Here is a 21,563-nt window from a genome sequence, read left to right as displayed (position 1 = left end):
TTTAATGAATAGTTGGCTCCATTCTCAAGCTGCAGTCGCGTTCCAAGCCTTGGGCTTGTTTTATTAAACTCACCTGTCACCAAGTTAATACCTCCATATGTTTTTCTTTCAGCGCATGAATAATTCAATGAGTTTCAATCGTTTGAATAACACATATAAACTTGCTCAGCAACTCGCTCTCTGCACAATGTGAGGGGTTTTCAGCTCGACAGGCCAGCAGGATGATCAAAGCACACGCGTGTTTGGGTCGGTATCTGTTGTGAACGTGTGTTTTAATGGGTGTAGAGGCGGTTGATCGTTTTCGAACACGTGCTGCTTCATTCAGTGCACAACAATAAGCAACAAGAAGGGATTCATTCTGCTTTTCCGGGACAAACTGCTTCATGCGGCGGAGCCTCCAGGGCCCACTGAGAGGCCATTAGCATCCTACCTGGCTTACTGTACCTGTGGGGGTTTCTATAGAAACACACAGGAGGGCGGAAGCTGTTGTAGCACTCACCTTTGAGCCGCGGTAAACAACGGGAAGCCTCCCTGTGAATGAACTGAAATCTGGTTCTCTCAGTCGCCGTGCTTCATCTGAGACACAAGATGATCAGCTGTTGACAAACCTTGACCTTCAGAGAGGGAGAAGAGCTTGTTAGGCGGACGCACACACTCAGGAGCGGCAGGTGGCCGAGAGGGAGATAGGAGCGGGTATGTTCGTGAACACAGCTTCTCCCCGGAGGTCTTTCACCATCCCCATCAGCATCAACCTGCAGGGTGCTCGCAGGCGGCAGACACGGTAAGAGAAGGACCATCGACCGTAGACTGTTGTGAAACCCGTCAAGTCTCAACAGACCTCCAAATTCTGATTTTCAACTCCTGGACACAGGATGTATGGTCGAACAAACTGTCCATGCCGGAAAGTCCAGGCGCATCGCTTTGAGCAGTTTGTATTTTTTTTTTTAATTGCATCACAATAAAGACAAATCAAGGTCAGTTCACGTGTGAGAAGAAGGACTTTTAGGCCTTTTGTGTCCTCTGTCGACCTGGAGTGAGCTATTCGACAAAATATTATCTGATGAGGTCACCAAGGTTATTTGAAAGACTAAATTCCACTCTTTAAACTCGTGTAAACAAAGGTTTTATGTAGAAAAACAAAGTGAATGTGGATACTTTGAGCACAGAAGGGAATCACATGGTTTGAAAGAATAGAAGATTAATTAAAATGAACCAAATCATAAAACGAGTCAAAAACTAAATTTGATGAATTAAATTTAAAATGTTGGACAAAATCCTTAAACCCTGTGCGTGTGTATGTGTGTGCGTGTGCGTGAGAGAGACACAGGGAGCTGCTGCACACGGCTCAGGAGCAGGAGTGGAGTTGCGGCGTGGGGGGCCGCGGGGGGCAGCGAGCTCGGATGCCAGCGTCGAGCGTCGGGGAGGACAGAGCCGTCCTGCTGGGCTACGCCATGATGGCCTTCTCCGTGCTCATGTTCTTTGTGGTCGGCTTCACTGTGGTCAAACCTTACGTGAACAGGTGCACTGTGGTTTGTCTGCTGATGCTGTTAGATGTGTCATATACGTATAATATATATATATGACATAACTTATAGCATGAGATGAGGCAACCAGGGCTGCAACTGGTTATTGTTCTCGTAGATTCACTGGGGATTCCTACCAATAGCCTTACATAGCATTACACTTATTATATTATCAAATGAAAAAAAGGTGTTACCTTACCGATGGCTGTGGCTCTGGCTGGGATGCATCCGAATGCTGCTCTTGTGTTGCAGTGACTGGGAGGAGGAGGCTGGCTGCGTGCTGCTGCAGGCCGACATCCTGGAGGAGTGGGTGGACTGCAGAGGTGTGAGCACTGTACCTTGCCTCAGGGTCACGGTCAACCTCACCAGCTCCAATAAGAGGGCTTTCCTCCACTTTGACGAGGAGTCCGTCCTGCTCGCTCCGCAGGTAGGGATTCACAGCTCTACATTCCAGGGTTAATGTTTGGACTCAAAGGCTCATGAGCACCGGATTTGAATCTGCTCCACACCAGGTGGGATAACCTGCAGGTGACTTGAAAGACCTGCAGGAGTTTAGTGGGCTTGAGCATGAAGACTACGTGCAGTGGGTCGTAGCGTCGCTTGTTCAGGACTCAGGTCATCCATGTTAATGTTTCCATATTAGACATCCAGGCAGGGACTTGAGGAAGCACCTGAGAAAAGAGGTGAGGAAGAAAAGCTGCACTGAGCACGATGACAGCATGGAAAACTACTGATTCCTGCACCCTTGTGAATATAAGCCAGCAGATACTATCAGGAGACGCTCGCATGATGCACTTCTGCTCCATTCAGAGGAATTGTACAAAACATATTTTTCAGAGCCGCAAATGGAGGCTGGGAAGGGCTTTTTTTTTTTCTTCTCTGCAACAGACAAAATACTAAATATATATATATATATATATATATATATATATATATAAAAAGAAACTTGTCGTCTCGTCTCCCTGATTGCAATCAGTGCTGCATACTGAAACAAGCAGGTCACTCGATGACAATGAATCGTATCTTCTCTCTCTCTCGCTCAGTGTTTCTACGTCCCCAAATGTCAATCGGACGGAGCCGAACTTCTGGCGGAGGTGCGGACATTGAAAAACAGCTTGGACGCTCAGCTGGGGAGCGCGTCGTCTTGCTTCACGGACCCGACGAGGCACCCCGGGGACGTCATCCTGAGCAGGAAGTACACCTTGAAGAAAGGCCTGTCTGCGTTGCTGTGGCCCGGGCTGATGCTGGCTGGCGGAGCGCTGCTGGTGGGCCTTGTGAAGCTGACGCAGCGCTTGGCCGCAGCGGGCCGGCTGACACCGACGGACACTCAGGGCAAACTGTACCGAATGCTGCAGCCATCCGGCGTGCAGTCTCCGTCGTGACACATCCAGTGTGTGTGTGTGTGTGTGCGCGCGTGCGCGCGAAATGGATAGAAGAGAAAGAGGATGAACCTTGTTAAGCAATGTTATGAGGAAATAGTAGGTCCAAACGGAATGCATATACAGCATACACTTGTTAAAAGCAAGCTGAATAAAAAGTAGGTGATTTGGAAAGCAGGGTTATTCTAATGAAATAAAAGCAACGGTAACGTCAAAGTTCTTGAAAGCTTATTCAGTATGGCTGAAGAAGAAAAGATTCTTAGTGTAATTTCAATTGGAAGATTCCCTTGTTGGGCACAAATTGAAGGATATCAGCCACGTGAATTTCTATCTTTTCACGAAGCACAAAAGTGGCACGTTAATTACATACATTTCGTTTGCAAGAAAGCAATGTAATAAATAAAAAGAGTCTGGTTATCTTTTTTGATCGGTAGAATGTTTTTATTCAACAATACAATAAATGAATGCATACAGGGTTTTTTTTCATCAGACATTGTCATATGGGATAACTAAAACAAGTATTTGAAGAGTTTAATGATATATATACTCAGATGGATATATAACTTACATATGGGATCTGCTTCTTTTGAAACATGCAGGTAGCTTCTTCTTCCTCCTCATTGTGCTTACAGACTTCCACTCAGGGCGAGAGATCTCCACTCGGCGTGAACATCGTACTCTGGCAACAGCATCAGGTCCCTGTCCTTCATTTAACAATCCACCTCTGCTTTGTCATTCATATCATTTCAACAACTACAAGCTGTCTACTGGGTAGGATGGTGCACATGATGCATGATTCCTCTCGCTGTCCTTTTTTTTGTTTTGTTTTTTGGTTAGCAGTTACATATACGAGTTTGCTTACATTTCAAAATACAAAAATATATTACCTCTGTAGTAATTCAAGAAAGCATTTGCACATGTAGTAGCAGTGTCAGTATCAGTTACCGTCGCTGTGACTTTGTTGTACCTCACACAAGTAAACAGGTAATTTCTTTACACGAAATTCAAGTAAACAACATGAGGTCAAAAAGAAAAGTAGATAATTCAAGGACCTCATGCATGAAGCGTTGTGAGAGGAAAGAAACAACAATTACAAAAAGGGAAATAGCGTCATTTTAGAGTTGCTCAATAAAGTTTACGGGGTCTGGTTTTCTCCTTTTGGGTCCGGCCCACTGCTCTGTCGCCTGTACAGAAGCACGCGCATCTCACTAGGATCGGTTTCCCCGGCATTTATAAATCCATAGCCAGGTACTAAAAACAAAAAAAAGTGGATTCGCACACAGACTTGAGTGTCCGGGAAAACGCTGTGTATCATTTGGTGAAGCTGGAACAATTACTGACCTCTTACGTACGTGTCTGAGCAGTGAGCGAACCTGCAGAGATCCTTCTTCCACACATAAGGGTGACAATCATAGGAAAGAGGGAAGAAGACACTTGGAAGGTTGACGGAAATTCACTTCGGTTACTTGTTTTTACCTGGACGTCACGATCTGGGACAACATGGCAAAATGCGAGCAGAGAATCGGTCTTAAGTTACCAGTCAAACGTGTGACTGAGAACAAGACGACGGGAGCAAAACCACGGCTCGAAAACATTATGCAGATGGCTTAGATTGAAGCTCCAAATATAAACCTGAAACGGAGAAGCGAAAAAGGCAAGGTCCAAAGGCTTTTCTCAAAGTTATTTTTGTTGGGAAGAAGTAGAGGATTCTGTTACATTGCAGGATTTCGGGTTTTTTTCGTCCTCTTCTCTGTTCTGTCTGTACAAAGCGTGAGCACGTCGATGGAGAGAAGCATCCGTCTCTCTCGCTCCTCGTCTTTACTTTGACGTTGACTCGTTCCATTTCTTCCCCCAAGCAGTATTCATTACATTTTAGGTATCACAACTTGCATAGTGTAACAGCACAGCACACAAAGGGAACACTACACATCCGTCTCCCCTGGTCTTTCTTGTCTTTATCAGCTGAATGACAGGTGACCGACCGGGGAGCTTCCTCTGGTCCGTGTGTGTTACGACTGCGTGGGGATGGACGACGGACGCTTGTGCTTCAACAACACAAAATAATACTGATAGACGAAAACAAACAAAAATAAATACTGCAGAGATCAGTGCTGTGAGTGCAGACAAGAGACTTGGAATAGTCGTGACTATTTCTTTATCTTTTTTTTTTACAATAAGAACGCTAAATAGTGGGGTTGAACATCTAGTACTTTGGCTCAGTGGAAAATAGACTCGAAAAAGGAACATGTGCACTGATTGCTACAAGTATGTGGATATTCTGCTGTAAAAAGTCAGGTATCTGGCGATAGTGCTAAAGGACACGTCATCTGTAGGCTACAAATAAGTTGCTATTTTGGTTAGCGTTAAGTGTTAAATGCTATTAAGTGTTTAACGGCATGTCCCCTATAAGTTCTGCAGTTGCTTTTTTCATGGTCGTATGGGGTAATGGTGATTCTGTGGTCACCGGCCAGGCTTCTCATCGCCCGTTTCCCGTTGTTTCGCCGAGGTCTCCCTTGCCTTTCATCAGTTTGAAATAGGTAGTGGAAAAGAAGCAGTGTTCCTCTCTAGAAAAACCGTCTGTGCTCATGGTACACCGCTTCACCACGTGGCTTTCTTAATGCTGATGGTTGAAGATGTATTGAAAGGAATAGGAAAAAAAACAAAAATAAAAATCTAGTAGTATTGTAGATAGTTTGTCCACACAAAAGAAGGCAAACGTTGTCGAGGTCCATTACACTTGCTTAGTTCCTATGAAGAAGACCGATGAAATATGACGTCATCTGAAGTTCATAGTGCAGCGAACGAGGGAAAGAAGTCAGAAACCTGTAGAAACAGGCGCATTTAGGCATTATGTCCCTGAAATAGGCCCTCTAAGCACCCTTTTATCCCGTGGTGCTCTGGCATGTTTCACAGTCACTCGCTGGCAGAAGTATCACCAGGTCGTAGTGTGTTTGGGTGAAAAATACCTCCCTCGCGTCTCAGTATTATCTCGGGTCTTAGTCGCTGTTTACTCCTCTGTTGTGTCAGTCGTCCTTTCAGTTCATGGCATGCTGGCGGATCGTGTGGAAGATCCAGTCCATCTTTGTCGTCCAGCCGCCGTGGTGAGCGTCGTTCATCTGCTTCATGAAGTAGTCCAGCGCCTCCTGCTCCGTCTTGTCCAAGGCCAGGGTCTTTCGGATGTAGGCGATGTCGTCAAACGACTGCAGCTCGGGCATCCCCGAGCCCAGCATCATGGAGAAGAGGTTGATGAAGAGGTTGGCGTGCTGCCGGATTGCCAGGTACGCCTTGTAACACATCTCCTGGAACCTGAAGGTGGACAGAGAAAAATAAATGAGAAAAGTGCGGGATACTCAAGTCTGTCAATCAAAATTTCTACTAAGTCCATGATGAATAATCTTGATCCTGATTAAATCAAACGGTAGCTGGTGTTACCTCTCAAACTCCCTCGTCTTGGTGCACTCTTGAGTTCCTTTGCTAATAACGATCAAGAAGTCCTGCGTGAGCACAAAGGGGACTCGTTCTCTCTTGTACCCAAACTTCTTCTTTTTGTGGTCGAGGAAATGGCCGAAGTCTATGTGGAACAGCTGTGAAAAGGTAAATATGAATGATTTTTGCAAGCTATTTTTGCAGCTATTTTTGCAATAGCTGCAGCATCTATACTCACAGAAATCATTCATAATGCAATATCTACCTGTCCATCATCTTTGACCATGATGTTGCTGTTGTGTCGGTCCCCTATGCCCAGGATGAATGTGGCTACACAGTAGCCCGCACACGAGCGCGTGAACAGATCTATGGCCTGGTCATACCTAAGAACACATGGAAAGTACTTCAGTCACAGAATCAATTCAGTAGCTGTATCCAACTATTTTAGACACTTAATCTTGTATTTAGTCTTTACATTATAACTGATTCTACATCCTACGGAAGAGCTGTATAAATCTCTGTTTTGCCACTCACATCTCTCCCTTGTTCTTATCCTTGAGCCACTGATGCAGTGTGTGGCTGTTGAACTGCAGGGCCCCCTTTATGCCTCCTTTACACTGGATTTGCATGATGGTGTGAGAGTTCCTCACCACCTCAATCAATCCAACACAGTCACCGATTGACAGACACCCGTACGGCAGCATCCTGTTGGAGGAAGGACCAGAAACATAAAGAGGCACAAATAATTAGGGAAGAAGTGATGGTCTTCATAGTAAATGACTTGTGCTGGCTTGCTGCTAATCTGCATTTGTGTATGAGTGCAGAACATGAAAGCATCCAGCGCCTGTTAATATGCACCTGCATCCTTCCTGTCGCGGTGAAGTGAGGAGCCTACCTGAGATCAAGGCCTTGGTTCTGCCAGATGTTCTCCATTATTCTAATGATCTGCAGCGTCAGCATATCCTGCCTCAGATCTGCGGAGGCGGAGAGAGCCGAGGAGGCGGATGACAGTAAGGTGAATATTAGTTGCTTTGATCAACTCCACGTTGCGTTATGGGGCAGAGCTGTCAAAGTCAATTATGCCACAGATGGTGCAGCAAAATGCTCAAACAGCGATGCGTTAACAGCGATTCCAATGATAGTTGGCTTGTTCTTTCGGAATTTCTATGTAAAGAACGGGGATGGGGTTGAGTTTATGTGCCATTTTATGAACCACGCGCTTAGAAAGAATTATGCGCCGTGCTCAGCAAGAGCTTTTTCAAGTCTGCGTGTGTGCTGATATACAGCATGGACGGCTAAATAGAGAGAGGCAACAATAGAGACTCGAGGGAATGACGCAGAGACAAAACTCACCGTCTCCATTTTTGAAGATGATTTCGTTGTTTTGAAAGAGCAGCTCTGACATCATATCTGGGTTTTCCCAGTTAAGCCAGAGAGGTCGCTTGGCTGACGACATCATTCTGCATTCTTCCAGACTGAAACAAAGAAAAGGATACGTTTGTGCACCAGAATCCTTTCTCAAACCAGAATGTACATTATTTCGACAAAAGCAACTGGGTTTGCTGTAAAAATGAGGCAGTGTTTTCAGAGCATGGAGTTAATTATGTCCGTAAATGTACACACACACTTTTATTAGGTAACAACTTTGCTTCTCTAGAGAGGAAAAGTCCAAAGCAACACCTGCAAAAGGAAATTAATTTTAAATGCCAGCCGTTTTTCAGAGGAGGGAGTTAGATGCTGACGTACCGGAGGTTTCCCAGCTGATGAGCAGGATTCAGTGGGGACGTGAAGTTCTGCAGGGCGTCCATGTAATCTGGCCTTCTCATCTGCTCCACCAGAAACTTCATTTGAACCTTAAAAGGGAGACAGAAGGTGATGTGATGAGTTAATCAAATGTTAGTTTTAGACAGCTGGTGAGTAGTCAGCAGCAGCAGCAGCATCATAAATATCTGTCACAATGAGATGAATGCAGCTTCTACCAGCACCTGCGTTGTGCTGTGTGGCTGGTTGCCGGTCCTTTCATCATTGATGAATGCTATATTAGCGAATTCATAATGTTGCATTAAGATATTAGCTCAATTTGCTTGTTAGCCAGCTAACAAATGCATTTGCTTAGAGACCATTACCGGTACTTTTACGATCATAGTCAACATTCCTTTTGAGCTAGCAAAATACAAATATGAAGGTTTACTCTGTCACATATTAAAATACCTATTATATATTTTAAATAGTGTCCTCTTCAAAATAAGCACAAAGATTTATTTTTCTAATAAGAAGCATTCATTTGTGAATGTAGTAGTATTCACTTCCTTAGAAGGCTCTTTACTATAAAAATGTGTATATATATTTATTAAAGCATGCTTAATAGTCATACAAGCTAAAGAATATTCCATATTCCAAATGCCTATTATTGAAAAGATGTTGTTATTGATGTTTTTTTAAATGTGGGGTTGCAATGTATTGCGCAGCAAGCAAATGAAAAAGCAACCATTCAAACTATCATTCGAGTGCGGCTTGATTGGTCCAGATGTTGACCAGATTAAACTCAACGATTCAGTGGATCACAATTAACAGATGCCGGCTGTCTCATTACCTTCTGCGCCTCATCTTTTTTCTCCTGTTTGAGGAGGTCAGTGAGATTGATGAGTTTCTCCATGGCCTCCACCTGTCGGCTCAGGTGCTTTAGATACATGCCACAGGCCCGGCAGTACGACTCCAACAGCAGCCCAAACCGCTGGCTCACTGTCTTGTTGTGCATCTCTGACCTGCACAAATGTAGGAGAAACACTAATGAAGAGGCAGCCTGTGTGCCAACGGGAGACGTATCCACAGCCTCGCCGCTAATGCACGCATGCAAAGAGCATCCCGAAACATCGACCGCCATCAGCTGTTCACACAACTGTCTTGAATCTTTTAGGATTAAGAAACAGACAACTCAAAAAGGGAAACGTGGCAGATTTCCAACCATCTTTGTATCATTGCAATGTGGGTGGTATGTGAAAAAGCTCTGCCTTCCTTTGAGTTACCGGCGCCCAGAGCTGCCTGCTCATTTGCCAGCTCAAGTCCTCTAAATGTGTGTCATCCGTGGCTTTGTGTTGCTGGCATTGCAACAACACAAAGCAGCTTGAGAATTGGCAACGTTTCCCTTTACCGACATTCAAACATCAGTTTAAACTTCCAAGTCACGGCTGCACAAATTCTTGAAAGAAGACCTTTTTAAATGAACTCACTTTAAATGCCAGAAGAAAAAATGTCCTATCCTCTGATTGGTTAAGGCCCTTTTCAGCAGGAAACGTGCCAGTGGGTTATCAAGGTACTGCTCATACTTAAGAACCTGGGCACAAAATGACACACATAGAAAATAGCATGAAACATTGGCATTAAAACACAATAAACACAGTGTATGAAACTGAGGCATTAAATGAACCACACACCTGCACCAGTTGAATGAGGTACTGGGAGAGTTTGTCATCAGTTAAGTATTTCTCAAGGCACTTTACTGCAAACTCTCTGATCATAGGATCAGGAAAGTTGCAATCCAGCAACTCCATGGCTTGCTCTGGTTTGATAGCAGGCCAGTCCTTCAGGAGGCAATACATCTAAAAACAGAAAGAAGGAAAACATCAATGACTTTGGATACAACACACACACGCTTTATATGTAAATATCAGTTACAGTAGTACAACAACCAAGTAAGGAACACACCCATCTCCCAGAGTAACGTCCTTTAAAACGAAGCCGAGTCAGCAGTGGAAACCTGAGCTTACCTGGGCAATCTCATCTCTTGAGTTCCATTTCACAGCCAGGAGGATCTTGGGAAGGATCTCCGGCATGTTGACGCAGTCTTGTCTGGAAGGATTTGAGGGGGAGAGAATGAATTAGTACACTGACTTTTATGTAAAAATGAAATGTTTTTTTTTTTTTTAAACTACTTAAAAGCCCCATAGACTGGTATGAAAGTGCAGACCCATTACCTGTGTCTCCATAGGAAGTCTTTTTCCTGCTCAGTGATTTCAGAGAGTGGATCTCTGTTGCACACCTGTCGTAGCTGCTCATTGTCAGTGTCGGTCAGCGGGTTGTCACGTGCCAATCTGTTACTCTAAGACGCAGAAGAACACAATCAATGAAAGCTGAACAGTTAGCGTGGTGGTGTGTCTCATTAAACAGAGTCAAAAGGAGGTTGCCGTCCGCGGAAGGAAAAAAAATGTGGCGGCTGCTCAGAATGACAATGAGATCTCATCCAGGCTTGTTATCGTTGTTAATCTACCATTTCTACTACGGTTGTGATTACAAATAACAATTTTTAAATCATTATTTGGCTTACTACGTACAGACTGTAAAGCCCTCGTAGGCAAATTTGTGATTTTTTGCGCTAAAATAAAGTAATTGAACTAGATCTCAGTGGGGAGGGGAGGGGGGGGAAACAATAACAAATTCTCGTTATCTTACCAAACCAGTGTGGCAGTAATTAAAGCCAAGCTCTCTGGATATATTCCAGTTTGCATGTTCCTCAATGATGGTCATTTCCGGGTACTTGACGGGGCAACTGAAGTGGTCAAACTCCAGCTCCAGACAAGGAGTTTCCTGCAGGTTTAGAAAGTGGTGAGAGGGGAAAGGTATTTGTTCTAATCAAAAAAAGTCCCCTGACACAATGAGTGTTTAATTAGGTGGGATAAGAAGGTTTAACCGAAGCGGCTTAAATCCAGTTCTGAAAATCTACAGTTCCCTGTTCCCAGCTTGCTGTAAACTGGGTAATGAGGCTTAGAGGTCAGTCGCCGGCATGAGCAAAAAACATAGTAGAAAAGCTTCAAAAAGATTATCTTTTATGCAATGTTATTCCATCGTCTTTGAGTTTCAACACCCTCCGAAACTACCCTTCGTAGCTGAAGTTGAGACGATATTACAATTCATACATTTTGTTTTATTGCAAAAACATATTTTCCAGTTAACAGACACAGACAAACCGCCAAAGGAAAGCAGGGTCTGGTTACGTTTCAGACGTGTATCAAGCCGCTCAGTAAGGAAAGATGAGACTCTAGTAGAAACGACACAATGCTGACATTTGCCGCTCACCTTGTTGGGGTTAGAGCCTGTGACACCGATGGCGTTGAGAAGGTCCTCCAGGCCGTGTGGGACGGGCCATAGGTTGAGCGCCATCTTCCCTGCCACCAGTGTGTGGGTGTAGTCAAACAGGTTAATGTTGCCCCAGGCGAGAGGACAGTGCTCCTGCAGGAAAACACCAGAAAGACGATGAGATTAAGAAAACGAAGGTATGTTTGTCTCCCACGCTTATATTAGCTGACTGTTTACTTCAATAACGACCAAACAGAAGTGGATTGTAAAATTATTTTTAAATATAACATTCAAATCTACAATGGTGAAGTCCCACCCTGATTTATCAGGCTGGCAATGCTTTTTTGTTTTTTTTAAAACAGCCAATGCATTAATATTCCGTATTGACCTTGATATAAAATTGTGTTTTATTGCAACGCTGGACTCGAATGACCCAACCTCGCATGAGGGGATTTGCAAGATGTCTGAATGTAATCCCGAGTAAGTGTTTAAACCCATTGTTATCAGCCTCGTTGTTTACCGTTAACTCTTCCACTGCCCTGGCAAAGCTAACAAGATAGTTCTAGAAATCTGCGATGACAAAAATAGGATTCTATCATTTTTCGTACTCTTAAACAGTTTTATCCGCTGCAGAAAGTGCTGAAATAAGCGAGAGCAACCACGTGGAGCTGCTGGATGACGAGCTTCACAACGTCAAATCTACCAAAGCAGAAATCTCAAGCATTACAGATTTCAACGTAGCCAACCTCTTTAGCTCCCTTCCTTCCCTTCACCGAGCAGATGGAGAGGCAGAGTCGGGCAGCACGCGGGATGTCTGGAATGTACATGTCGTAGTTCAGCCACTCGTTCCACCTGGAACAAACGGGGACGATGGCGTTAACGTAATCAAACCTCATAGCGGCTAAATGTTCCCACAGCGTGGAGCGCCGGTCTGCATGGCGTGTTCCTACCTGGGGTTTGAGCAGGGCACGCGCAGGGTGTTGACGTTGTCACACAACTGCTCTCCGCCGTGGTAGATCCCGGTCCTGACGTAGATCTAGAGCAGCCACAAACAAAAGGTTTTACACGCTGATCCGGGGGCAGATATCGTTCACTGGACGCCTGACTGCATGAAATGAAGAACGTCTTCTCAGAACCTCCAAGGAGGTGCAGATGAGAGACAGCCGCCAGAATGTATTTTTTTTTTTGTCAAAGCAGAGGAGCTGTAAATAAAACAAGGTGAAGCAGCCACAGCACCACAGCGGGCGTACCTTGTCAATGTCTCGGATGTTGACATTGACGTAAGTGGCACAGAGTATCCGGATCCTCAGCGTTCCGTTGATAGTCCAGAGGGACTTGGTGGCCGTTTCCCCATTCATGTAGGGCGTTGCTGTGGATATTCTCCTCGCGTAGGACGGCATGGTGAAGTTGTCTATGGGCAGCTGGGAATACAGGCTGTCTTTTGCCATTAGCATCAAGTTGGGCATCCGTCCCAACATGATGCAGCTGCGGACGTACTGTCAAGGACACAGAAAGTGACATTCTGAAGCGGCCAGGATTGTGACATTTTGATTCTTTTCATGCAGTTTGACATTTTTGATACCCTTTCATACAATTTCTAGGCTTATCAACATGCAAATTATTGGATGTTAAAAAGGTACAACTGAGCAGTAACACAGACATTCCGTTGTTTGTACTTATATACCACGATGTGTTTAGCTTCTATCCTTAAATCAGCATATTAATTTTATCCCATAAATGTCAGGCACATTTGTATTGACGTGATAATTTGACACAAAATGGATCTCTCCCCCACTAAGTACAATGCTATTAAGATGCAGCACACGCAAGATTAAATTAGATTACCTTGTACTGACTCAGAGGGTATTTCTCCAGTAAGTATTCGTCACAGCCACAGACTTTGAGGATGTACTTTCCCTGATACTCCTGTACACACATTTTTAACTGCTCCTGGGAGAGCAGCATGCTACGTGTCTTCTTGCGGATGGCTTCGGCAATCACCTGCTCCGGTACATAGTCATGGTTGATCTTCAGGGTGTACTTCTGCTTGTCATTGCTTGGTGACACAATAACCCATATGACCACGATGATTTGACCTGAGGGAAAGAGTACAAAAGATCCAATTAAAATAGTTTAGAATTGTTCTATGTGTATGGAAGGAGTAAACAACACGACTGTAAATGTTTGCGTACATACATAAAGCGTCTCACCTTTATCTAGCTTGTTATAGATGTGCCTGGGAAGTTCTACAGACGATTCTACATTGGGAGGATACACGTACAAAGCTCTGCTGTGGGGTCCGTTACTGTCTCTGAGGTCCACAGCCTCTTTGCAAACATTTAAAATGTTCCGTCTGAAGTCCTGCACTTCAGAGTCTTTCACCAAATCAAACTCACAAATGGGCATTCCAATGGCAAAACCTGAAAGGAAGAACAAGGGCTTGATAAAAACACATTTGCCTTGATTTGCCGTGCAACAACAGTATGTTAATTTCCCTGACTATGGGTAATAATAATCCCACGGTCTACGTACACCCGTTATGAATAATTCATGAACCATACCTATCTCTCTGTTGAGAATTTTCTCTTCTCTGTTGCCCACCGGCTCGATGACTTTGAGGAAGGCCTGGAAGAGCCTGAGATCGCACAACCTCCTGGTCTCATCGTAGAACTCCTCGCGTTCGGCCTCCTGGGTGACACTGACAAAGATGTAGGAGCTCTCCTCCTGCAGCAGATGGTGAAGAGGGTACTTCCTGGCCTCTTTAAAAAGATCGTGCTTGACTGTAACGAGCGTGGCCTCCCGGAGGCACTCCAACGTGAGGATCATGCCATTTGGCAGGAGGCAGTCCACCAGGATGCTGGGGGGCATCAAGTGCATCCCCCATAGTTCTCCCGAGGAAGGCCTTGGAGGCATGGTCGTGCCAAGGAATCTGCTTTTTTCTGAGTCGACTAATTATCACATGTGCAATGTCAACCAGCTGTGAGAAAGAAGAAAAAAATTAGAAGAGAGTCACTGACCTGTGCACACTAATGCAAAAGGCTTGCGGTAAACATTGGACCTATGCTAGAGTTGCATAGTGACAGGCTATAATGATGCTATATATACACTCCGGGGGGAGAGACCCAGAGTTGGGTGCCCAAAGCTGATGGGAAATGTAGCAACGGGATAACAGGGAATGCCCGTGGCACCACTGCATATTTCTATGTTGCGTGTTTGCGAGCCGGTAGTGACACATCGCAGCCTGAACTGTCACAATTAAACTTAGCAGCCGTCCAAGATGTCACCGCACACGTTTGTCAATCATTTCAGCGTTAGCTTTCACCCAACGACACCGTGTCATCACAGCGGACGGAAACTACACGAAAGGAACTTAGGCTTGGCGAGTTGGCGTTTAGAATAACTCGAGGCTAACTCGGAGAGGGCAACGATGAGCTGATTGGAAAATGTCCAGTGAAAGCGCCTCAAAAGCATGTAAACAAACATGTTTGCTAGCGAGCGTTGATGTCACTCGGGCTTTAGACGGTAACCGCGGCTAACGTTAAGTTACAGTTTTTTAACCCGGGCTCGACAGTCTCCCCGAACTATTACGGTAGTTTGTGTTGTGCTGCTGCTGCTCGTGTATCAGCGTTAACGTTGGGTGCCTTTTCTTAGCTAGCTGGGGAAATCACGCTAGCCAAGTTATCCAAGGGGACCAATGTCATCTAACGCTACGATACGAGTACCCCGCCTGAGACATTAAGCTGCTGTTAGTCTGGCGTTCCCACAATGTAACCCGGGGGTCACGTTCACGTATTTCTGAATAACAGCTGAAAGTCAACACACACACGACAACGCACGACACAAACAAAATACACAAATATCAGGCTACCTGTGTCAGATAGCTAACGCCAACCGGTTAGCCGCGAAGCTAATCCGCCAGTACACCCAGTGGCAGCCGCGAGCCGAGCAGATCCCATTCGTGCCCGCTCGGGAAGTCTGGAGCGGCGGCGCTAGCTCTTAACGACGGTCCATCCGAACAATGACACCGAGGGGTCGGCGCGGACCCGATGTTATTAGGAGAAAAGACGCCCCGGGGACCCCGTTGGTTCTTGTCGATATGCTACAGTGGAATAAGTCCATTAATACTTCGCGACGTTCTTCATCGTGGCGTCCCGAAAACAAAAGTGAACGGCTTGGTGGCGAGTTAGCCGCGCGCAGCTAACGATAGCCGGTTGGAAGGCTGCTAGCGGGCTCATCGCCGTGGACCTTCCCTCCCACACCGAGTGCGCGTCTGAGCTGCTGGAGAAAAGCTGGTCGTCATGAGATGGAAACCACTGTTTTTCTTATGGAGTATGGAACTTAGCAAACGCCCGGTAAATAGCACACGAGAAAAGCCACCGAATAAAAAGGTTAGATGAGGGAAAAGTTTCACTGGTAGTTGAATTATTTGTAGGTTTTCATCGCTTATGTCTCAATACGTCTGCTTTTTGTTGACTAAGTTATATAACTGTAAACTATTTTTTAACTTCAAACAATATTGGTGTAATCTTAATTATTTTCAAATAAATCCTTGTACAGACATAGTCATATATTCAAGGATAGGAATGCAAAGACCATGGCTATCGCCACCAAATCAGCCAACCGTTCAAACTAAAGTAAAAAGATTTTGCAAGTGTGGCAGAAGTACATCCTCTCTGTGTGGTTTCTAACACACAAACATCCTGGGGAAATGGTCTTTTATTTCTACTGCAGGAAAAAGAAGTGTGTGCCCATACAGCTTAGTAAGGGCCCTGCAAAGTCATGCAATCTATCCATTTCCCTTTTTGTGATTATTTATGAGATAAACTGTAAACGGATATCATTTTTGTTTTAAAGAGGGAAATTGTGACCCTGGAATTTGAGATCAGAATTTATTTCTGGGCCGTAAGCTTTATTTGGTAAACCGGTGCCGAAGTTGACATCGTGCAATAATGTCTCAATCACTTTACATTTTGAATTGTTGGTATGGTTACAGTTTTTAAAAAGTCACAGCAAACAAAAAAACACTTCATAAGATAAACACATATGATCAAGTTGAGGAGATAACAAATGAATTTAAGAAACGTTTGAGATAGTTGTTAAAGTTGTTCCTCAACATTAATAATGCGTACAGAATTTTTTTCCGTCAAATTAAGTTGGCATTGTCAATATCAAACCACATGCTCATAACTTACCATATCTGAGATAGAGCATAGAAAATACCCATAAAACATTTTACAATGCGTTGACACCAGGCATATCCAGTCATAGACTTCCTTGTACAAAAGTCTTTTTGTTGCATTTCTAAAAGTTGGAACATTTAGTTCAATTTGATAAACAGACACATCCTGGATCTGGAGACAGAGTCAGCTCTTCCCGATGCCTCAGAAGAAGAGGAATGTTTGCAATAGGTCACAGAAAGGGTGTTTAGTAGATACAATTCCTTTCATCTCACATGTCCATCACCAAACCAGCAAATGCTTTGACGGTGACTGCACGTATTTCACCTCTTGATCTTCCCTATCTCTTCGCACAGTCTGGAGAGGTACTGCGTGAGCTTGACCATCACGATAACGAGGGCCCCTCCTGTGAGCATGCAGGAGGGCCAGAGCAGCGAGTGGAAGACAACGCGATGGTCGTACAGCCTCGTCAGGAGAACGGCCTCCTGCTGCTCGCTGGGGTCGTAGTAACAGGGGACCTGCTGGTTCACCTTCAGGTGCTCGGAGATGTTCATGACTATGACATGCATGGCCACCCTGTCCTTCTGGCACCTGGGCACGTAGACGCACTGCAAGGACAGGATTGAAGGACACCAAGGTCATCCAGGGGGGATTAGTCATGCTTTTTTGTATTTAGCGAGGGCCGCGCCGCTTCTTTTAATCGTGATGGGAGTATTTTCAGAATTTCCTTCAGGTGCGTCTGGCCCTGTACTCACTTCGGAGCTGGTGTCCTGGGACTCCTCGTTGTGAGATAAGCGGCGGACGCGGCCCGTGTTATTGACGCTCACGTAGACCTGCAGACAGGGGTATTTGGAGGCTCTCCAGCATTCCGACCCACAGTTGTAGGAACAGTTCATGTCTGCTGTGACCGTGGAGTTGAGAACAACGCACACGCCCTCCTCTGTCCACACACTGTTGACATTTAAATGAAGATCCAGTTTTAAATGCAGCAGAAAACATTTCAGGAATCTGATGATATGAAAATTGGCATGAGCTATGTATTGTTGTACTGTTGCACTTTTCAGGTTGAGAGAGCACTGAATGCAGTTTGTCACCAAGCACATCTGATGAATAAAACATGTTTCATCCAGAAGCCGACGTTAAACAGCACGCCTGTACCTTTCTGCATAAGAGCGTAATATTGTGATCCCCAGGACAAAGTACATCATGACTGAAGAGAGGATCATCCCGAGTCCCAGAAATATGGCTCGATCTTCACCGGGCTTTAGAGCAGTCACTGTCTTCTTCTTGTCCAATAAATCTACGTCACGAAATTTCTGATAAATTGACCTATTGATGGGGAAGATGAGTAGACCTTGTTTTTCTCAATACAATACAAATATCATGACATTAAATGTAATTGCATTTTAGAGATTTCCGGTGTTTTTTTTACACGGCCACAAAGGCCCTGTTTTTCTCCTCTGCAATGTTGCTGTTACCTCCTTTCATTTCCTTGACCTGCTACATTTCTGTTCCGGGCCACGAAAAACATCTTTCCTGATGGTCCACGTCCTCCTTTGCTTGCTGAGCTGGAACGGAAGGATTGCTGAAAGGACCTGTGAATCATGGCCAGTTTTTTCCCATGTTTAGCGTCCCGCAAACACAAACCACAAACCACGAGGATGGTAAACACAACAGAAGTCCCAAGTCCCCAGTTACAAACCAAATAGGTCAGACAAAAGAAAACATACAGTACCTTTGGTGCATTGTTGCGGTCAAACCCACTACTTTTGCAAATATATGTCCAGTTTTGTACAATAGCACTATGAAGCATATGCCTCCCTTGGTAACTCTGCAATGAGCAGTTTGTCTGAGTAGCATGCAGTGTTGGGACAGGAAGCACCTCTGATACAGTGGTCTCCACTGGGTAAACATCACTTTCTCAGCACAAAGGAACTCTACAAAGGGAAAACAAGATGACAGATAGCAGCAGATGAAAGGCGTTCATTCCTAATGAGGTGCTCATGAAAAACCTACCTGTTGTGTCCTGCACACTTCTTCTGTCAACACAAAGTCATTGGGTCCTCTCTTGGGACAACAAGGACACCTTGGATGCCTCCATTCAGCCCTCAAACAAGTGAGTACAATAAGAATGTTGTTTTCATTTTGTGGGCGATAACAACCTTGTCAGAGTATAAGCTGCAGAGTAGTTAGAAAACAAGCCAAGGAATTCCTCATAGATGAGTAATTTCCTCATTGTATTGCCTTTCCAGCTGCTTAGGGGAAATGTTGCTGAGAGACAACTCCCGTGTGACGAAGGGAATCTGAAGGAAACCACAAATGTTTTAGAAATATTTCACAGGATTTTGCACGTGTACCCCCCATGTACATCCGTCTTACAACTTTTCAATTTCTCTCCTTGCAGCACGCTGACCATTGCCACTGGAGTCCCTCAAGTTCCACACATGTCTGTATTGGTTACAGCTAAACATGGACACACACCCTTTTCGGAAAGATCGCTTCATACTCCATAAGCCGATTTTTAAAAGGGCTTTGAAAGCGGTGAATTTGTAGCCGTGCCTCGTGACAGCGGGTCTTACAGTGGCAGTTGATTGTCTGATTAATAATATAAGGAATAAACAGTCCTTCCTGGTTTGTGGGACAGGCAGGCTAGATTGACATTAGTTAGACATTCAAAACTTCTTATCTTCTGAAGTTTCTATATTCAATCATTTTTTTCTCAGTTTCCAAAATCAACAATCAATCAAATGGTAGAAATGATATTCAACTTAGGAAATACTTAAAGTTTTCAAGAAATCATTGAATTGAAATGGCTAAAACTTAACTGAATCTGAAAGAAATCTGAGATAGCATCGGCCGTAAAAAAAACAGTAGAAAAATTACAATATTTTAAATGCATTTTTCGTCCTGTCATGTTTTTTTTAATAGCTACTGAGTCTGCATTGTCACCACATGAAGCACTGGAGGCAGTCTGTTGTTTCCAAATAAATGCACCAGTGTGAAACTGCTTTCCCCAGCAGGAACTTATCGTTCACATTTTCCGATTATCAGTTTAATGGACTACACATCCAGAGCCGGAGGGAAATGGGATCAGTCAACCTCACTGTATAATCTTTATGGATGTGTCCTCGGTTCATGTTTCTTCCAGCGGCCTCTCTCCCATGTTGTGACGGATGAACCTGACTGAATGAGTGGTAGACCAAAATGGCAAGCGGTGGACCACACGTCAACAGAGCCGGTGTTATCTTACACGTGGACGTATCACTGTATGGGTCAGAGGGCCTGTGAGCAGACAGCGTCTTTTTTACTACTAAAGTTCAGCAGTAGATTTTAAACCAACAGCTGCATTGAAGAATTTTGCTGCAGCCGTTAAAGACAGATATGTGTAAAGGGCACACACAAAAGACGCTAAACAACTACGGATTAAAGGGTTATTTTGGGTCTCTGTCAATCAGAGAAAATCTAGTCGTACATAATATGTGAAATAAAGGTGCGTTCATGATGTAGAAACTAAGCCTGTGTAAATAAGTCAGTACGGAAGGTGTTTACTTTCACCTTGCGTGCTGAACAGCGCTGCGGAATTCAAAGCCCGACCTGCTGTCAACACGCCCTTTGACGAAGAATGTCTCAGGAGGTATTTTTTGCCTTGTCCCTCCAGTGATTATTGCTGTCACGTCAGTCACCCTATAGTGTGTGGTGACTTCATGCTGCACTGCACAGCACCCCACCGAGGCAAAGCGGAGCAGTAAACACTTAACCGAGGTGCAGATGGTGTGAACAGTGCAAAGGCTTTACAAATGACACGTCTCAAGCGTAATGAACATGTAGTTTATATCATTCTGCATAATGTATGAAAACCAGTCATCAGTTCACAGTTAATAGTATTTTGCAACTGTTTGCTGTTAAGTTGTCGCACAAACACAGAAGTGAAAAACAGCGTTATTCTACCAATATTATCTAGTTAAGAATCATCAATGCACTTGGAAAAAATTGATTGTATGCGATGAAATATTTTCCTAATCAATCCATTCTATTCCCAGTTGCAGGTTCACCTCTGGTTGTGATCAATTTCCAGCAGACGGTCTCAATTGGTATTTACAAAGCCTGTAATCACCTCTTGTCTTTGCACATTCAAAGTACAGCGTCTGAGTGTGATCCATGTAAGCTGACATGAAATAGTGGTGATAATACTCACAATCAGTGAGATCTTACCTCTTCAATCCGTGTTGTTATGCTAATCCGGACCTTAGGCTACAACTGTCAGCTGTGGCTCTCCAACATGGTCCCTCCCAGGGATAGCAGCTGGCTACCTCTTATTTAAAGTCTGTCCCTAAGTGAAGAGAATGCCTGCCATACCTGTGTTAGTAACATGAGTTCCCTGTACAATGTTGTCATGCTTAAAATTAGCTGGTCTGGAACAATGAATCTTCACTCTCTGTGGTTGGCTGGACCGTGTGGCCGTTGCTATGCACGTTGCAGCACATCCTCAGAGGAGTTCAAGAGCGGTGATTTCAAACACCTCTGCCTTTCCATATCAAAGAATGCACCGGACACATAAACAACTTGGAGGCCACAGCTTGGGTCTCTGATTGGGAGACGTTGCCCTGCGTCTTGCCACAAGAGGTCTCTGTAACCTCGGCAGCCGAACAAAGCAACAGATCTCGTTGAATACTTAGGAATTTTTGGGAGTGATGCTTTCATGTTGATAATATGACAAATGTAAAAGCGTGGAAAAATGTTAATAAGTGTTGAAAAGTACCTTGCTAAAGACCGATTAGGTGGTCTGTTGGTAAAGGCGCAATTTGACCTTTATTCCCCAGAGACATTTTTTTCTTTAAGGCAAAAATAAAGACTGAGAACATTTGCAGACATAAGCTATTGTTTTGTCTTACCAATCGATTAAAACATAGTCACACATCACCATTATATTGTATTGCTGCCATAGAAACTCTATATTTCCAGGTAAAAGAATTAGACCTATTTTT

General features: G+C 44.3%; 3 protein-coding genes and 1 long non-coding RNA gene across 11 annotated transcripts; 2 read left to right on the top strand and 2 right to left on the bottom strand.

Moving 5' to 3' along the window:
* The first annotated feature begins 547 nt into the window (after positions 1 to 547).
* On the top strand, positions 548 to 3,020 carry kcnmb3 (potassium calcium-activated channel subfamily M regulatory beta subunit 3). Its single transcript, XM_040171180.2, has 4 exons — positions 548 to 781; positions 1,322 to 1,519; positions 1,776 to 1,950; positions 2,567 to 3,020. Exons 1-4 carry the CDS (start codon positions 696 to 698, stop codon positions 2,903 to 2,905), a joined length of 798 nt encoding a protein of 265 aa, XP_040027114.2. The 5' UTR covers positions 548 to 695; the 3' UTR covers positions 2,906 to 3,020.
* Positions 3,021 to 3,321: 301 nt separating this feature from the next.
* LOC120815991 (phosphatidylinositol 4,5-bisphosphate 3-kinase catalytic subunit alpha isoform) lies at positions 3,322 to 15,788 on the bottom strand. The gene is made up of 21 exons (XM_040171173.2): positions 15,270 to 15,788; positions 13,963 to 14,378; positions 13,612 to 13,821; positions 13,247 to 13,497; positions 12,652 to 12,897; positions 12,352 to 12,437; positions 12,148 to 12,253; positions 11,402 to 11,554; positions 10,778 to 10,912; positions 10,303 to 10,427; positions 10,096 to 10,177; positions 9,763 to 9,927; positions 9,559 to 9,662; positions 8,922 to 9,093; positions 8,075 to 8,181; positions 7,682 to 7,803; positions 7,224 to 7,302; positions 6,863 to 7,033; positions 6,594 to 6,711; positions 6,335 to 6,486; positions 3,322 to 6,208 (listed from the first exon to the last, which is right to left on the bottom strand). The coding sequence occupies exons 2-21, from the start codon at positions 14,312 to 14,314 to the stop codon at positions 5,938 to 5,940; spliced, it is 3,207 nt and encodes a 1,068-aa protein (XP_040027107.1). The 5' UTR covers positions 14,315 to 14,378; positions 15,270 to 15,788; the 3' UTR covers positions 3,322 to 5,937.
* LOC144405504 (uncharacterized) lies at positions 15,360 to 17,924 on the top strand. The gene is made up of 2 exons (XR_013467119.1): positions 15,360 to 15,753; positions 16,935 to 17,924. It is a non-coding gene; the product is annotated as an uncharacterized LOC144405504 (long non-coding RNA).
* On the bottom strand, positions 16,277 to 20,956 carry kcnmb2a (potassium large conductance calcium-activated channel, subfamily M, beta member 2a). 8 transcript variants are annotated; one of them, XM_078099129.1, is made up of 6 exons: positions 20,791 to 20,883; positions 18,314 to 18,515; positions 18,057 to 18,173; positions 17,737 to 17,907; positions 17,334 to 17,529; positions 16,277 to 17,186 (listed from the first exon to the last, which is right to left on the bottom strand). In XM_078099129.1, exons 2-6 carry the CDS (start codon positions 18,490 to 18,492, stop codon positions 16,902 to 16,904), a joined length of 948 nt encoding a protein of 315 aa, XP_077955255.1. In that variant the 5' UTR covers positions 18,493 to 18,515; positions 20,791 to 20,883; the 3' UTR covers positions 16,277 to 16,901. The 8 variants fall into 8 exon arrangements, with proteins under 8 accessions (XP_077955255.1, XP_077955254.1, XP_040027111.1 ...); XM_078099128.1 differs by having other exon boundaries at positions 18,595 to 20,846; XM_040171177.2 differs by lacking the exon at positions 18,314 to 18,515 and having other exon boundaries at positions 20,791 to 20,956.
* Between the last annotated feature and the right edge of the window lie 607 nt (positions 20,957 to 21,563).

Source organism: Gasterosteus aculeatus, chromosome 3 (genome assembly GCF_964276395.1).
Source record: "Gasterosteus aculeatus chromosome 3, fGasAcu3.hap1.1, whole genome shotgun sequence".
Classification (NCBI taxonomy): domain Eukaryota; kingdom Metazoa; phylum Chordata; class Actinopteri; order Perciformes; family Gasterosteidae; genus Gasterosteus; species Gasterosteus aculeatus.
The sequence above is the reverse complement of the archived record's forward strand: the minus strand, read 5'-3'. Positions and strand labels throughout refer to the sequence as shown.

Excerpts from the sequence above, each read along its gene's own strand:
- kcnmb3 (XM_040171180.2), top strand. The coding sequence starts at position 696 with ATGTTCGTGAACACAGCTTCTCCCCGGAGGTCTTTCACCATCCCCATC. Across the intron at positions 1,520-1,775 it reads GTCAAACCTTACGTGAACAG|TGACTGGGAGGAGGAGGCTG; the intron begins GTGCACTGTGGT and ends CTTGTGTTGCAG. Across the intron at positions 1,951-2,566 it reads CCGTCCTGCTCGCTCCGCAG|TGTTTCTACGTCCCCAAATG; the intron begins GTAGGGATTCAC and ends TCTCTCGCTCAG.
- LOC120815991 (XM_040171173.2), bottom strand. The coding sequence starts at position 14,314 with ATGCCTCCAAGGCCTTCCTCGGGAGAACTATGGGGGATGCACTTGATG. Across the intron at positions 9,663-9,762 it reads ACCTCATTCAACTGGTGCAG|GTTCTTAAGTATGAGCAGTA; the intron begins GTGTGTGGTTCA and ends TTTTGTGCCCAG. Across the intron at positions 9,094-9,558 it reads TTTTTCTTCTGGCATTTAAA|GTCAGAGATGCACAACAAGA; the intron begins GTGAGTTCATTT and ends ACATTTGTGCAG.
- kcnmb2a (XM_078099126.1), bottom strand. The coding sequence starts at position 18,391 with ATGCTTCATAGTGCTATTGTACAAAACTGGACATATATTTGCAAAAGT. Across the intron at positions 17,908-18,056 it reads GGTCAAGGAAATGAAAGGAG|GTCAATTTATCAGAAATTTC; the intron begins GTAACAGCAACA and ends CCCCATCAATAG. Across the intron at positions 17,187-17,333 it reads CCCAGGACACCAGCTCCGAA|TGCGTCTACGTGCCCAGGTG; the intron begins GTGAGTACAGGG and ends CTGTCCTTGCAG.